This window comes from Poecilia reticulata, linkage group LG1 (genome assembly GCF_000633615.1).
Source record: "Poecilia reticulata strain Guanapo linkage group LG1, Guppy_female_1.0+MT, whole genome shotgun sequence".
Lineage (NCBI taxonomy): Eukaryota > Metazoa > Chordata > Actinopteri > Cyprinodontiformes > Poeciliidae > Poecilia > Poecilia reticulata.
In genome coordinates this window covers 1,860,520-1,874,827 of record NC_024331.1, presented here as the reverse complement: position 1 = coordinate 1,874,827, position 14,308 = coordinate 1,860,520, and the positions used below count along the sequence as shown (strand labels likewise).

Here is a 14,308-nt window from a genome sequence, read left to right as displayed (position 1 = left end):
CTAATAAGTGATGTAACTAAGCATTCGCCTCCTTTCCTCCTTTTCCTCCAATTTGCTCTTACTCCAACACCAGGGGCCTCCTTCCCCTGACCCTTCAGCACGGCACTCCCCCTGTCGCTGCCAGAGCTCTGAATCACTCAACTACCCATCCAGCTTAATGCCCAAGGCCTTATCGTCACCCACCCCATATGTTCCTAGCAGAGCTGTTATGAAAACTGGAGCAATCAGTGGGCAGAGCGTCGCCTCTTTCAGCAACATGAGCATTGGTAGCTGTGTGTCACCAGCGACTTCCCCCGTGACAGTGTCGGCGCTCAGCCACTACTCGTCATCCACGGCGGGTCTGCTTGATGAGCTTCACATCTGTAGCCTGGACTCACCTGGCGCCTCACCCACGCCTTCGCCCACGCTCAGCCATGTCTCTACCTACATATCCACTGCTGGGCCTGATGATGTGCTAACAACCTCTGTGGGCTCCACTGCTGCAGCAGCTACTGTCACTAATGTAATTATCTGAACAAGCCACCTCTGTAACATTTCATTACATTAAAAAAGTGTCCCTTCTCTCCCAGCTAATCATTTTAATGACTAAACTGAAAAATGTGTGATTACTACATGTCTTTTTTTCATTTTTATTTTACTTCCACTAACCATTAACTGCTCCTCACCTATCAGATGTCAGAATTCAATTCAGTGTTGTTTCTTTATGCTTATGTGGATGTATTCATGTCAGCTTTAGGTTAATGTCAACTTAACTTAACTTGCATGCAAATTTGGTGTGCAAGACCAATACCACAGCCAGCTATGACAAAAAAATAAATCCAAATGGGGTAAAAATTTAAATATGTTTTTACAGGGAAAACTATGACATGGACATCAGTGTTGTTAATCTGAATATCCAAAGCTAAAACTGTAAAACGTGTGTATGAAGTGACCTATAGTCAGTACAAAATATCCCGTGCCAAACGGCTTCAAAAAAAGTTAGATGACAGATCAAATGGCCATCCCCCACTGAAAGAGGCAAAAAGCACAACATAGGTTTTAGGTGTTAATTTCTAACTTGTGTTTTAGATCCCGTGACTTCTAAACCTTCTTGATATTTTAGAAGGTGACCTTCTCACTTCAGTCATCACAGCAGATTAATGGATGTATTGTCTTCCTGGGTGGCTGAGTCACTTTCCGAAATTTAGCAGAGATTTCTGTCCTCTCATGCCATCTGTCCTGATTACTGAAATAATATTCTTTATTTGCCATTTATTGCATGTTTCTATTGCATCCATTGGCAAACTAGTTAAAATGGTTTCACTCTGCAAGAGTGAAGATGAAAAAAATTATCAGTAAGGAACCCAAGGAGTTCCCTGATGATCTTTGACTTAAAACTTTGAATTATGTGCGGCCTGCCACGATACTGACATGAACTATTATCTTCCTCATAATGACCTAGGAGATGATCCACAGTGGTATTTAACAACTGCTTTTCTCCAGAGTTCGTCCCAGCTTGTAAACACAGCAGATGACTATGATGTGACAATTATCTCTGTGGCGACGTCAGCTGGCAAGTTGCCCAACATGGTGATAATTTACCAAGCAAAGCAGTTGCCCTTAGTAATTACTGTTTCTCTGGGGAAACGTAACGTTCTGAGTCTAGCAAAAGACTAAGCAAAACAAAAGAGCATTGTAGTGCATTGTGTTAACATAAAAACACCACTACAGGATCACATTACAGCTGTTGGAACTGAAGATGAAGCATTTTTTCACACTATTATTCAAATTGCAGAAGTAATTTTCTGTCGTGATAGTTTGATTCCTAAAATATTCTTTAATACAGCTCAACCGGAATGTTAATTTAAGAGCCTCTTGTTATTAATGTGCTACTCTGACCTTTCAAATCAAGCAGATTGAAGCACTTTATTTAAAGCTGTTACCAGCAGACTGTTTTCAATAATTCTTTTATTTCACCTGCATGCAGTTAGTCACAAACTCAACTCACTTTCCTTACATTAAAACATTCTAGCCAGTATTCTTATATTTATTGGCTTCAGTGTCCTTGGCATGTATTTGCAATATTTTGCTGTTTTTTCTTCCAAAATCTAAATATTGAGGAAACAAGATGAGGAAAAAAATACAAGCAACTGATTGGACACAAATATTTGTAGTACTTAAAGAATCCAAATAACTCAATTTTTATCAATCACAGCAGTGATGGTTTCTGATATGGGCGACAAGGGCGGCATCTTGTGGAGGGGCGTCTCACCTCACGATGCGCGGACCGCCTCTGGATCTCAGACTATCACTTGGCGTCAAGTAAAGCTGAGGCAGCAGTGTAGTACTGCCATTGCATGAGTCTCTAAGTGTGACATCAAGCTACTTCCAAAAACAGATACATTTAATTCAGTTGTGTTTAATTAAAGGTGCCAATAAATATGCAGAGCTCTGTACGTAGCGTAAAACAGTCTGTTCATTTTACAGTCCTACAACAAAAGGCAGTTATCGAAACTCAACAATCATTTTGAATTTAGCTTCATTACTTCATCTGACATTTCCGAGCTATTAGGTTTGCATCTGTTGTGTGAGGTCATAGTTGCATTGTGCCATCACTTGTAATTCTGAGTCTCGTACTTGCAGCATCCATCAGGTTAATGAAGTGAAAAATGTCCACAGCACTAACACATTTAGATTGCCTTCCACAAAGATCCAGATGAACAGAAGACATAAACAAGGCTCGGTTGAATATGAACGTTTCCCTTCTTGATTTGAAACCCCAGTGCTGTTACTTTAACTGCTCTTTCTTTACCAGATAAAATATTTTATTTGAATGTCTCTGAATGGGGGAGCACTTTTATTTATTTTAACCAAAGCCTCCCATTCTCCTCAGGCCATGTCTGCTGTCCTGCTTTCATTAACTCATTTATAATAGAGATGTTTGTGAATGAGTTGTCTTTGTTTACTGTTGGTGTTTTTATATTTCATGTCATAAAATTCCAAGAAATCAGACTTCCCTATCTAACAATAGAGAGTTACTGAATTAGTTATTTGTGTAAATAACTTTAGATCTAATTTCTTCTGTTGTTACTTGTCCAACTGTTCTTGTGTAACATGTTTTTTTTTTCCTTTAGAAGTTATCTTTGTGTGTTTTACTCTTATTCTATGAGTTTACACTTTTAATAAAATGTTTTACATTGCTGAGAAGGTTTTTAACATGTTAATTCTTTTTCTGGCTTGTGGGTCACTCATAGGGTCAGGTTCTTTCTCATGCAATGAATGGAAGTTCCAGCCATCCACAGAGGCCCATGTCTCCACCATCATATCCTCCTCCTCCTCCATCACTCCACACAGGCCTCCAGAGACACAGCAGGAGCTCAGGTGAGTCACTGTTTTTTGGTCAGCTTCTTTTTATGTTTAGTCAGTTCACTTAAAGGTAAATTGATTCACCTAAATTCCTTCTGTCAGGCCTAAATCAGTGACTGCAGCTTAACACTTCCATCAGTAGAGTTACAATTAGGCCTAAATAATGATCCGGATCTAAGTAAATAATTAATGACTTGAATTTATTATTGATCGGGACTTCAGGAAGCCCATTCCACAAGCTTTATGTTGACCTGGTACCATCTTTGGGCTATGTTTGGGATCTTGGCCCCAATTCTTTAGTTATTCTGCTGTCTACTGAGTAGTTGAAAGTGAAGTTGATGAATGTGGAGATTGTCTGCCGTTGTTCTATCCACCAGTATCACCGTTAGCAAAGCAGTCCCACTGCCTGATGCTGCTGCTACTATACTTAAAACATAAGATTGACTTGAGATCCTCACATTTACTCCTGAAAACATACCTGTTATTATTGAGGCCAGATAGCTCAGTCTGAGTTGACCATTAGATCATTCTTTTGAAAGCATTTAGACCTAAAATATGTATGTTTTGGAGAGGTCTCCCCTTTTTTGGTCCGTCATTCTAATGAGTCCTTTTTAAGCCAGTAGAGAAAAACTGGTAGTTGCAATCCATCACTCAGGAAAACTAACCAGGTTTTGATTCTGTCAATTGAAGACATTGTATGACGTTTAGACACATTTATTGAAAGTAAGCCTCTGTTTGAACCCGTGTTGATTAGAGGACATTATGTCCCTGATAAGCGCATGGAAAGTAAATATATTTAGTAGTAGAAGACCAAAACTAGGAGTGCACCGATACTGTATATCGGCAAGTCGATTTATCCGCAAGTCGATTTATCAGCCAGTCGATTTATTGGTGCCGATTTCCTTAATTTTTTAGATCGGTGGTCAGCCGATACTTTTATATGAAGCCAATCTTATTAGCAAAGGCCTAAAAATTGACCACTGTTCTCTTTTGCTTCTCTGTGGGAAAGGTTTGACTGACATACCGACCCACCAGGTCATATCTGCACATTTGCAATTAACAATAGTCAACCCACTGTTAGCCACCCAGTGACTTTCTTGCTATACTTAGCGACATTTCAGACAAAAAAATAGTACCGGCAGGTCAGGTCTTTTGAAGATTGGTAATCGGCGATTGGCCAAAAAACTGCAAACAACCAAAACACAAGAATTTTCTTGACTATAACAAAGACTAATTTACATGTCTGTCTCCTTTCCATTTTTGTAACCAGAGGGCAGTGAATCGGTCACCAGGGAGTCTGTGGTTTCAGGTCACACCAGCATCAGCAGCACAGTGCCCCTCGCTCGCTTCTCAGAAGAAGAAAAGAAGGTGTCCATCGTTAAAGCCCCGCATTACGAAGGCATTGGACCTGTGGATGAGTCTGGCATCCCTATTGCCATTCGCACGGTGAGGTCACATGAGCAAAGAGCCTAAAGACTATTTTAATCAGGTCCAAAGACGTAACCTTAGTGTCTTCTGACCCATTTTGGGCTGTCTTCATGTGATCAGCTAAAATAGAGAGAATTACTCTCAGCTGTCTGGAACTGGATCCCTTATTAAAGGCCCCATCTGAGTCCAACTATCTTTGTTGAAGTATCTCTTTTACTCTTTCTCTGTGTGCTAGTTATGAAGATGAACTTACTCTGTTGCTCTTTACTAGTGAAAGCGTGTCCTCTCCATTCAGGCTTTTCTTGTATTAACACTTCAGTCAGTTGTCAGCTTCTTGAGAAGAAGCATTGATCGCTGACATGCTGCACCACAGAGGTACAGAATGGAGAGTGGAACAGACATGAGGAAAAGATGCAGAGGGAAGTTGGATAGAAAAAGAAAAAAAAACAGATGCTCCTTGTAGTGAGCAAGCAGACATTTTTGTGGCCACTCTGTTCGGTAACCGTGGAGAATGAAGCTATAATTGGTCTGTTTCTTATCCCTGCCAATGCTACATGCGCCGCCTCCAGAATCCAGAACCAGGGCTCAGTGCTACTGAATAACGAAAGGATTAAGCCCTTCTGCCGTTTGATAGCTCTTATTTGAAGAGGCTGTTGGATCTATAGTGTTTACACAAAGACAAGCATTTCTCCTGCTGAGTCCCGGCAAAGCACCGGGAGCCCATTCTTTGCTTTTGTATCAACAGCTTCTGAGGTCTTACTCTGTTGTGTAAAACTAAACCTGCTCACTCAGATTTGTTGCATTTCTAGAAAACTATTGGCCAGTCTGCAAGTGACAAGAGGCATTGTTTACAGCTGATCTTTCTGTATTTATACAATTTATCAGCTTCTATCAAATTGTCTCAAATTGTCTTTCACTTATAATTTATTAACTGACTTGAATATTTGAGAAATAAAATTAACTGTTTATCTTTGTTTAGTTAAATGTTTCAGATTTTCAACTGCTGATTTTATTTATCTGCAGTTGGTTTTGTAGTTTTAAGTTTTCCTATAGATGTTGTTCTGCATTGTTTTGTATCTTGAAGTAATTTTTGTGGCCAGACCAGTCATTTAAAGTTTGAAACTATTCTTTTGTTCTCAACTTGTGGCTAATGCCTGATGTTGTGGTTCACTGGAGTCCCTTACTAGATTGATTGACATCAGTTTGTCAATCAAAATGTCTGTTGTGCATTTTGTAAGATCAGAAAATATTTTGTTACTTTTGTGATCTTTTACACGCTTCATGTTGTCAGACTTTGCTAATTTGTTATTTAATAAGGGGCAATTAAATTTCTACATTGTTCCAGGTTGGTTTGAATACATTTCAACCTTTTATAAATTAATGAGTTTTTGAAAACCACGTTTTGTAACTACTCTGATGTTTTTAGTCAGATAATACAAATATGTTTAATATTGCTTAAATGTTTGAACAAAAGGAAAAAGTTCTGACTCTCATGTCATGGTATTTTTCAGCATTTCTAAAATAATGGTTACATTCTGGTTCCTGAGTGGTTCCCATTCTATATGCCACAGTATCAGTTTATAGAAAGACAAAGATAAGGGTTTGTATACTTGAATAACAAATATCATTGACATCAATGGAAATAATAGTCAGATTTATATATGTAATACAAGAGAAGTAGAAATGCAAATTTATCTTGATGTTTTTTAATCCATAATATGACAGAACATGGTCATACTGCAAGGGTAAAGTAAAAAAAAAAGAATTGGAAAGAATGTTTTTTTAAATTGTGTAAAATGTCAGTTTGAGTCCTCAAATACTTTATTTTTAAATTCATTAGATTTTCCACCAAGCAAGTGCAGCATTTTCATAAGCATAATTAAATTTTTATGAATAATGTATCACTTTAAGTTTTTTCCTGGGATTCAACTGCCTGAAAATAATCAGCTTGCAGAATAACAGTTTCAACTCTGTCGGGAATAACTTTGTGTGTTGCTTAAAGTTAACATTTGATTTATTTTTTCACTTAATAACAAATTGTTTAAAATGTTTCTTGGTGTTTTTCTCCACAGACAGTTGACAGGCCAAAAGATTGGTACAAAACTATGTTCAAACAGATTCACAAAGTTCACAAAGCAGGTATGTCCAAACCAGAGCAGCCTGAAAAATGTCCCCATTATGTGCCTTGATCAGATGATTTGCCTGCTTGAACAGGAGTTGGTCATGTATGCATTCAGTTTGTAAGTGTGCGTGTGTGTGTGTGTGTGTGTGTGTGTGTGTGTGTGTGTGCGTGCGTGTGCGTGTGGGTGTGTGTGCGTGTGCGCGCGCATCTTTGCCTGTCAGTTCCTGTTAAAACCAAAGACCTAAACAATCTCAGAGCCAGAACTCATTAGATATGAGAAGGAAACTCTTGAACGGAGATGGGATAGCGAGAGCCCTCTAATAGACTCAGAGCTGTCCTGGGAAATCTGCTCTAATTTTCTGGGTCTGACAGAAAGACACAGTCAGCACAAAGCTTAATTGTTCTGATCTGCTCAGGCTTCTTTTATCACAGCACATGGAAAACACACACATTCCCACTGCATTCCAGTGAAGATATGCCATTCACTTCTAAGTATCCTCTACAGTTTCATAACAAATTTCTTCTACCACCTGAAAGATCACTGCCACTTCACAGTTCCTGCCACCCCTGGAAAAGATACATTTTTGAAGACCTGAAAATAATGAACTCACTCTTCTGTTGCAGTAGCATCATCTCATAGAAAATAATAGAAAAACCCAGTCATTCATTTCAATATATTTATGCAAATCCCAAGTTAGAAAATATATTTTACTGGAACTCATGTGTCAACCTTGTTGGCACATGAGTTCCAGTAAAATATTGAATGATTGGGGAAGGCAAACATGTTCATAAAGATGAATATATCTATTCATCCTCCCCATGAACAGACATGGTGTAAATCATGTTTAAATTGGTACAGTAGTTGTCACTCTGGTTCTGCAAAACACAAATACTAGACATCACTGTGTTACTGTCATTATTGAAGCCTGCTAGTTACTTTTAGAGTTTATGCTTCATAATATGTGTTTGCATGTATCTCAATCCGTCTTTTTACCTTTTCTGCTCCAGATGATGACTACTCTGGCACATACAATGCAACATATGCTTTCATAAACAATGGTGAGACATGTTCTCCAAGGAACAAAAAACTGTTTCATACTCTTATCGTTTCTTCCCAACCTGCATGTCTCCTCCTTTCTGCCTTACTGCCCTCCTTACCTCTCCCTCCACTGTCTCCTCCATTCTGTCCTCAGCCGACAACTACAGCACCACCATGGCCCACCCACCTCCTCGGACACACACATATAGACCTCTGTCCAAAAGCCCCTCAGACAACGGTGGGCAGCGGGTTCCTCGGGAGCCCTCACCTTCCCCAGCACCACCACCACCTCCACCAATGCCCTCCCTCCTGCAGCTTAGGGCCAGAGACAGCGACCGGGACAAAGATTCAACAGACATGTAAGAGAAATTTCTTCTTACTGAGCACCTGGGTGTTACTGAGGAACTGGGTTGGATTTAATGCAGCAGTGTGAAATTGTTTGACTCACAGTCTTAAGCTTATTGTTGTAAAATATCCTTTCCATAACTGCATCCTAGACATTGACATGCAGTGCATTAACTCCCGCCATGGCATTGAAAATCCACTACAATGTGTATGGTTGGTATATGAGTCCTGGGTCCTAGAAGCAGTTGTAATATTTTTTATAGCGTGTGATCAATGCACACCTGCATTACTTGCTCTGGAGTAAACTAGCCTAGTTTCCTCTCATTTCAATATAATCACGGCAAATATTTCCAAATTAGCTCCACCAAATCAGTGATATTTATTGCAAAAAATCACAAAAACGATCATGAAAACCTGGAGAGACTAAACAGTGTAAAAAGACATTCAGGATAATTTAATTTAAGAAGTACTTATCAAATGAAGACACAGCTTTTTATTAATATTTTAGCAGTTTATTAATGGGTACATACATTCTGGAACAACAGGCACTTTAAGAACATTCATTGTCTTGATGTGGCTCAAAATAAAAATGTCTTCTATACTTCTGATCTATGCCACCAAACCCAAACCCATCTTCTTTTCATCTTTGTCTTTACTGAGGCTGTTTCCTGAGAGACACATTTCTTTTTTTCCCGTGCATCAGGAATGAATGGGGTCCTCCAGACAGGAAAGTGGACACACGAAAGTACCGCGCAGAGCCCAAGAGTATTTTTGAGTATGAGCCTGGCAAGTCATCAATTCTGGAGCATGAAAGACCAGTGAGTCATTTTTCTAATGTCTCAAATTTTTCTCTAAAATATCTTTTGCCCGCATCACAGAAATATGAAGTGTACTGTGATCTTGGCATGCAGAAGATTGAGTTGATGAGAGGAAGCAACTTTAGTTGCAAACCGCCATTTAAATTAAGCTACAAATGCAGTGCAACCAACATTCCAACAAACTCATCAACAACAACTGTTTATTTCTTTCTCAATGGTTTAATAGACATGATTATGTCATTTTTCCCCTCTACACCTGTTGACACTCCTGGTAAAAACATTCAATAATTTGACACCAAAAAATCCACCATTTAATTGAAACATGTTTATGCCTTATGTGACAAAACTCACTTTAAGCAATAACAGAATTTTTTAAATAAATCATTCCACATTATTGAAAAACTCTGCAGTTCTACTGTATATTTGGTCGACAGCACAGCTCTTTTGCTTGTGTGACATGTGAGGTTACAGCTCACAGAGGAAGACATTTGATCATTCCTTATTTGCGCAAACTCTCTTCTGTTCTCTGTTCTTCACCTTAGCCCACAAGTTTTCTTTTGGGTTCAGGTTTGGAGACTGAGATGAAGGTTGATTTTGTTTGTGAATCATTTCTGTCTTGACGTAACCATATATTTTGGATTTTTATCTTCCCAAAAGCCTCAGTGATGATGCATTTTTAGTTGTTTGGCACAAACCTTTAGATTATCAGCACTATTGACTGCGACAAAATGTTAATATTGCTTCTAGTCAGAAGATATGTGTTGGTAAAATTAAAACATTACTGTAAACATAATTTACCAAAGGTAGGACTTAGTGGTGTAATAGTATGTGCTTGTAGTAAAGGGTTCTGGTTCAACCCTTTCAGTTTGGTACACTAAAATACCTGCACCTTTTACTTTAGGCCTAATCTGAATACTGTAATTTAAACCTTTACAGTATTGTTTTACATAATGTTGTTTTGTATTTCACTGCAGAATGTTTGTGTCCAGACTTAAAGATGTACCAAAAAATTCACAATAGGGACTCTAACCTATGTGCCACTCTAACCTACTATGTGCCATTAGGCAACACCACAGTTTCTCATTTAGCTAATGTGATGATGGAGAAAGAAAGGTGAACCAAACCAAAGCTCTACAATTGCATTTTTTTACATTAACCAGATTATAGATAATTTTACTTACCTGAAACGATGTGAAGGCAGATGTAAACATGACAATATGAAAAAAACTAGGCTGAAGAAAAAAGCTGCCTGTAGCTCATAAGCCTAAAATATCAGCAGCAGATATGTGACCACACAGTACCGGACCAAGAGAGGCATTGTCACTTATGTTTAGTATTGTCTGCATACTGAAACAAAGCCAAAGGGATTTAAAACATTTTTTATCTTTATTTATAAGTTTGCTTAACCTTGGTTTTGACTATTTTAAGTGATTTTATTGCCGTGTCAGTTGTGTAACAGGATTCGCTCAGTTATGTGTTTATCATCACAAGCTTACACAGCTGGGCACATACCAGCTCTGATCTATTTTTGAAATCACACGTTTGTCAGGCTTTACCAAAGTACACTGTTCCAGTGAAAGTCCTTGTTCTTTGAAGGAAACTTTGTGAAGAATGGACAGAAATGGCTTTTAGCTAACATGCCTCCCAAACAACATGTTGGATTGTATTTGACTCCTTACAGAAAGTCAGTGTTTCAACAGAAAAGTCTGTAGGCTTTTCTTCAGAATTTAAAATGTCTTAGCTGAACAAATCTTTAGTAGGGATGCAACTGAGGTACCACTGATGTTTGTAAAGCGAATTACTATTTAGAATTTTTTTCCTCTCATGAATAAATGTTTTTAAATTCATTTCAATGCTTAAATTTTTTTTGTTAAAATCATGTTACAGTAATAAATAGATGAGTTTAACTTGTGGCTTTTTACGCTGTGTTGTAGTACACCTGGTGAGTACAAGTGAATATAAGCATCTAAATTCAAGGTTTCTATTCAGTTTTTTCCTAGCAACACTCAGCATGCTGTCAGTTGTTCTGTTGTGAATGTCAGGGCAGACAGAAATGATAATTGTAGATAGAGCTGGGTTCAAAATAATTATAACAGTGTTTGAGATTTGAACACCATAATGAGAAATGTTATCCTTTTCAAAGAAATAAGTGAGAAGAAAAGAGTTTTTAGGGTCTGACATTTAATGTGATGTCTGCAGAAAGCACTCCTGGGGCAATGATGTATGAGTCAGCTCCTGATAGCAGCAATAAAAGGCGAAAGCTGCAGACGCTGCCCACACTGACTGGATCTGCTGTCTGTTCCCTGCCTCCGCTCTCCATTATTCAAGGGAAAAACAGACATGAAAGATATTTCTAGGCAATGGGCCAAAGACAAAATAGTACTCGTTAAGATTTTTGTTGTTAATGGTTGTGTGAGTGTGCCTGAATTATATTAGAGTCCCTGACATTCTGTACAAAAGGCTTTTTTTTATAGATTAGTCATATTTCTGAAAAAAAAAAAACAACAACTCTATTGAGAAAGAGAGCTGCAACTCCAGCAGCTATGAAGCATCTCTTGGCCATGTTTCATTTGGCAGCAAGACTCCAGTTGTTATGTGGGAGTAAGGTTAGAAAGAGCAGACAGAGCTGTTGGACAGCCAGGTTTTTTTCGCACAGTATGATTGAGCATACTGTGAAAAAAATACCCTTCAAATTTTTACTTTCAGTACTTGAGTCCACTTTTGCATTATGGATAATTTGTGATCATTTACTTTGTTTAAAACATTTCTCCCAACCAAATAAATGGGAACATAAATAATGATTTAAATTTAAAGAAAAAATGCCGATGCAAAACTATTCATAATTCAATATTCCAGATATCTGTGCATTTATTTAGAGAGAAAAACATTAGGGGGAGCTGGGGAGAGGGTCCTGTTTTCAGTTAGTCACTACCTGATGATGAAGGTACACAAAACATGTAAATGAACCTACTCTGGTGCTAGCAGCGACATGCTGTGGGAGAAACTTTAACTTCAACAGGGAAGCCAGAGTTTCACCTTACAGTAATGCAACAACTCTAAACATACAGCCAAAACTGTGATGAAATGGTTAAGATATCCACGTGTTAGAGTGGCTAAGTCAAAGTCCACACCTAAATCCAAAAGAGAAGCTATGGTAAGACTTGAAAATGAATTCATTTTATTTATATTTTACCTGTTCTTTGTGTGAGTCACTCCAGTCCTCCAGAGCTGTTGTCCTGCATGTTTTAAGTGTTCCCCTGACCCAACACAGAGTAAATGAATGGTTCATAACCCGGCCTCGTTTAGGAGTTGATTCAGTCATTAATTCAGCTATGTCGGAGCAAGGACTCTACACCATGAAGGACAGCAACCATCCCTGGTTTATCATGAGAATAGATTGAAGCGTGGGGTCGGAGTGTGCCAAATGTTGAACAGCACCAGGGGTATGCACACTTTTAAAAGGCACTATAGAACTGTCTTCTAAATGTTGACTTCAGATTTAAGCAGTCGGACTCTGAAACCATGCTGTCACTATAGTTTTGTAAAAAGAAGCCAGAGATGGTTTTTTCCATCAGCACTGCTGTTCCACATCTTCATCCTGTGATCATCTTCATTTGCATTCTCCTAACCAAGGGGTCCGTGTCTCTCTTTATGTGTGATTCCCCTCCATGCCTCCTTCCTTCTGTCTCTCTTCTATTTCTCCTCCCTGTCATGCTCTCTCAGACCTATGATGACATAGATTTAGAGAACGAGCCTTGGTATAAGTTCTTTTCCGAGCTGGAGTTTGGGCGGCCGGTAAGTTGGAGCTCAATGGCTCCTGCAACCACAACTCTGCCGATAGACGTACACCTCCATCTCCTCCCTCTCCCAGGACACTGTTGTTCTGGTTCCACCTTGGTGGGGCGAGTTGTTTGGGCATGTGGTATTTGTTTGGTGCAGTGACCCCTCCCTTCACACACACACAAACACAAAAATGTGACAGTGATTTGTCTGTTATCCTGTTTTTAAATCCATGTAGTAGTTTATTTATTAGTTTATCTGGCTATGAGCAGGTTTGGAAAATACTTCTTTTGACTCACTTTGTTAGCTTAAAGAAAAACTATTCCTTGTTATAAACTAGAGGTGTGCCGATCGATCGGCCACCGATCATAATTGGCCGATTTCTGTGAAAAAGTGTATGATCGGTGATCGCTGATCACGGTCCCTTGTTGCCGATCACACAAACYGATCACCTGCATCTCATTTTGCAGCCTGCCTCTGCAGCTGGTCTCCTCTTTCTTTCAACTGCGCAAACGCGCAGCAACAAATCCTAAGTGATGTGTAACTATAGCGCCTTTGAATGTTAAGTTTTATACTTTAATTTCTTTGGCAATGTTGAGAGGTTTTATTTTGACTTTTTGCATTATTTAGCCTCTTCAGAGCCTCCATATGTTATCAGTCTGTTAAAGATAGTATTACTGATAGCAGTACAATTTGCACAATGCCTGTTTTTTTTTTTTCTTGGAAAAAGTTATTAAAAACAAGTTTTTGTCTAAATTAAGGTGAATTTATGGTTCCTTTTTCCACATAATGTAACCGGTAGTGCTTATGATTAAAAAAATAAATAATTACGTGATCGGAATCGGTATCGGCAGGAAAACACCTGATCGGCACATCTCTATTATAAACACCTGATGTGAGGTAACACGCATATATTTCTTGTTATTTAAACTTATTCAAGAATGTATTTATTCCTACCTGCTTGTAGTTTTGTTTTATTTAGCAGTAGTTGAAAACGCTCTGGTTGTCTATGAGCTAAGCTTTTTAATGGCCCCTGCTGTACATAGGTGGTGTTTACATGACGGTTGATTATCTGAGATCAAATTATTGTTTTCTCACTAATTTTTATTGTTTGATGAGGATATGCCTCTATCTGATATGATTTCAGTGCATGGCATCAGTTGTTCACTTTCAGGGGCTTTTTTTAAAATGTTCACGTGGAAATTTCATCTGTGTATTGAGATTTCTTTCTGTAATTTCCAAAGTTTCTTTATGATCTAATAAGTCGTCAAAATAGAAGGTTTCTCACGCTTCACTGAATGATCGTGCCAGCTGGACGCTTGCTAAGATGCACTAAAATCACGTTTGATTGCACAGTCCACTGCCTTCTGAGATAAACACTGCGGCTTGTGTTTTTATTTGCTTTCTGCACACAATCTTCACTCTGCATGT

General features: G+C 38.6%; 1 protein-coding gene across 23 annotated transcripts in view; it reads left to right on the top strand.

Moving 5' to 3' along the window:
* sorbs2a (sorbin and SH3 domain containing 2a) overlaps positions 1-14,308 on the top strand; it is a 72,200-nt gene that overhangs the window by 39,520 nt on the left and 18,372 nt on the right. For 15 of the 23 annotated variants that reach the window (XM_017305108.1, XM_017305098.1, XM_017305111.1 and 12 more), the window contains 8 exons: positions 74-502; positions 3,234-3,360; positions 4,616-4,791; positions 6,846-6,912; positions 7,904-7,954; positions 8,089-8,293; positions 8,983-9,097; positions 12,821-12,892. In XM_017305108.1, coding sequence (XP_017160597.1) covers positions 74-502; positions 3,234-3,360; positions 4,616-4,791; positions 6,846-6,912; positions 7,904-7,954; positions 8,089-8,293; positions 8,983-9,097; positions 12,821-12,892 — 1,242 coding nt within the window. The remainder of the gene's footprint in view (positions 1-73; positions 503-3,233; positions 3,361-4,615; positions 4,792-6,845; positions 6,913-7,903; positions 7,955-8,088; positions 8,294-8,982; positions 9,098-12,820; positions 12,893-14,308) is intronic. The other 8 variants (XM_017305135.1, XM_017305125.1, XM_017305134.1 and 5 more) reach the window with 3 other exon arrangements.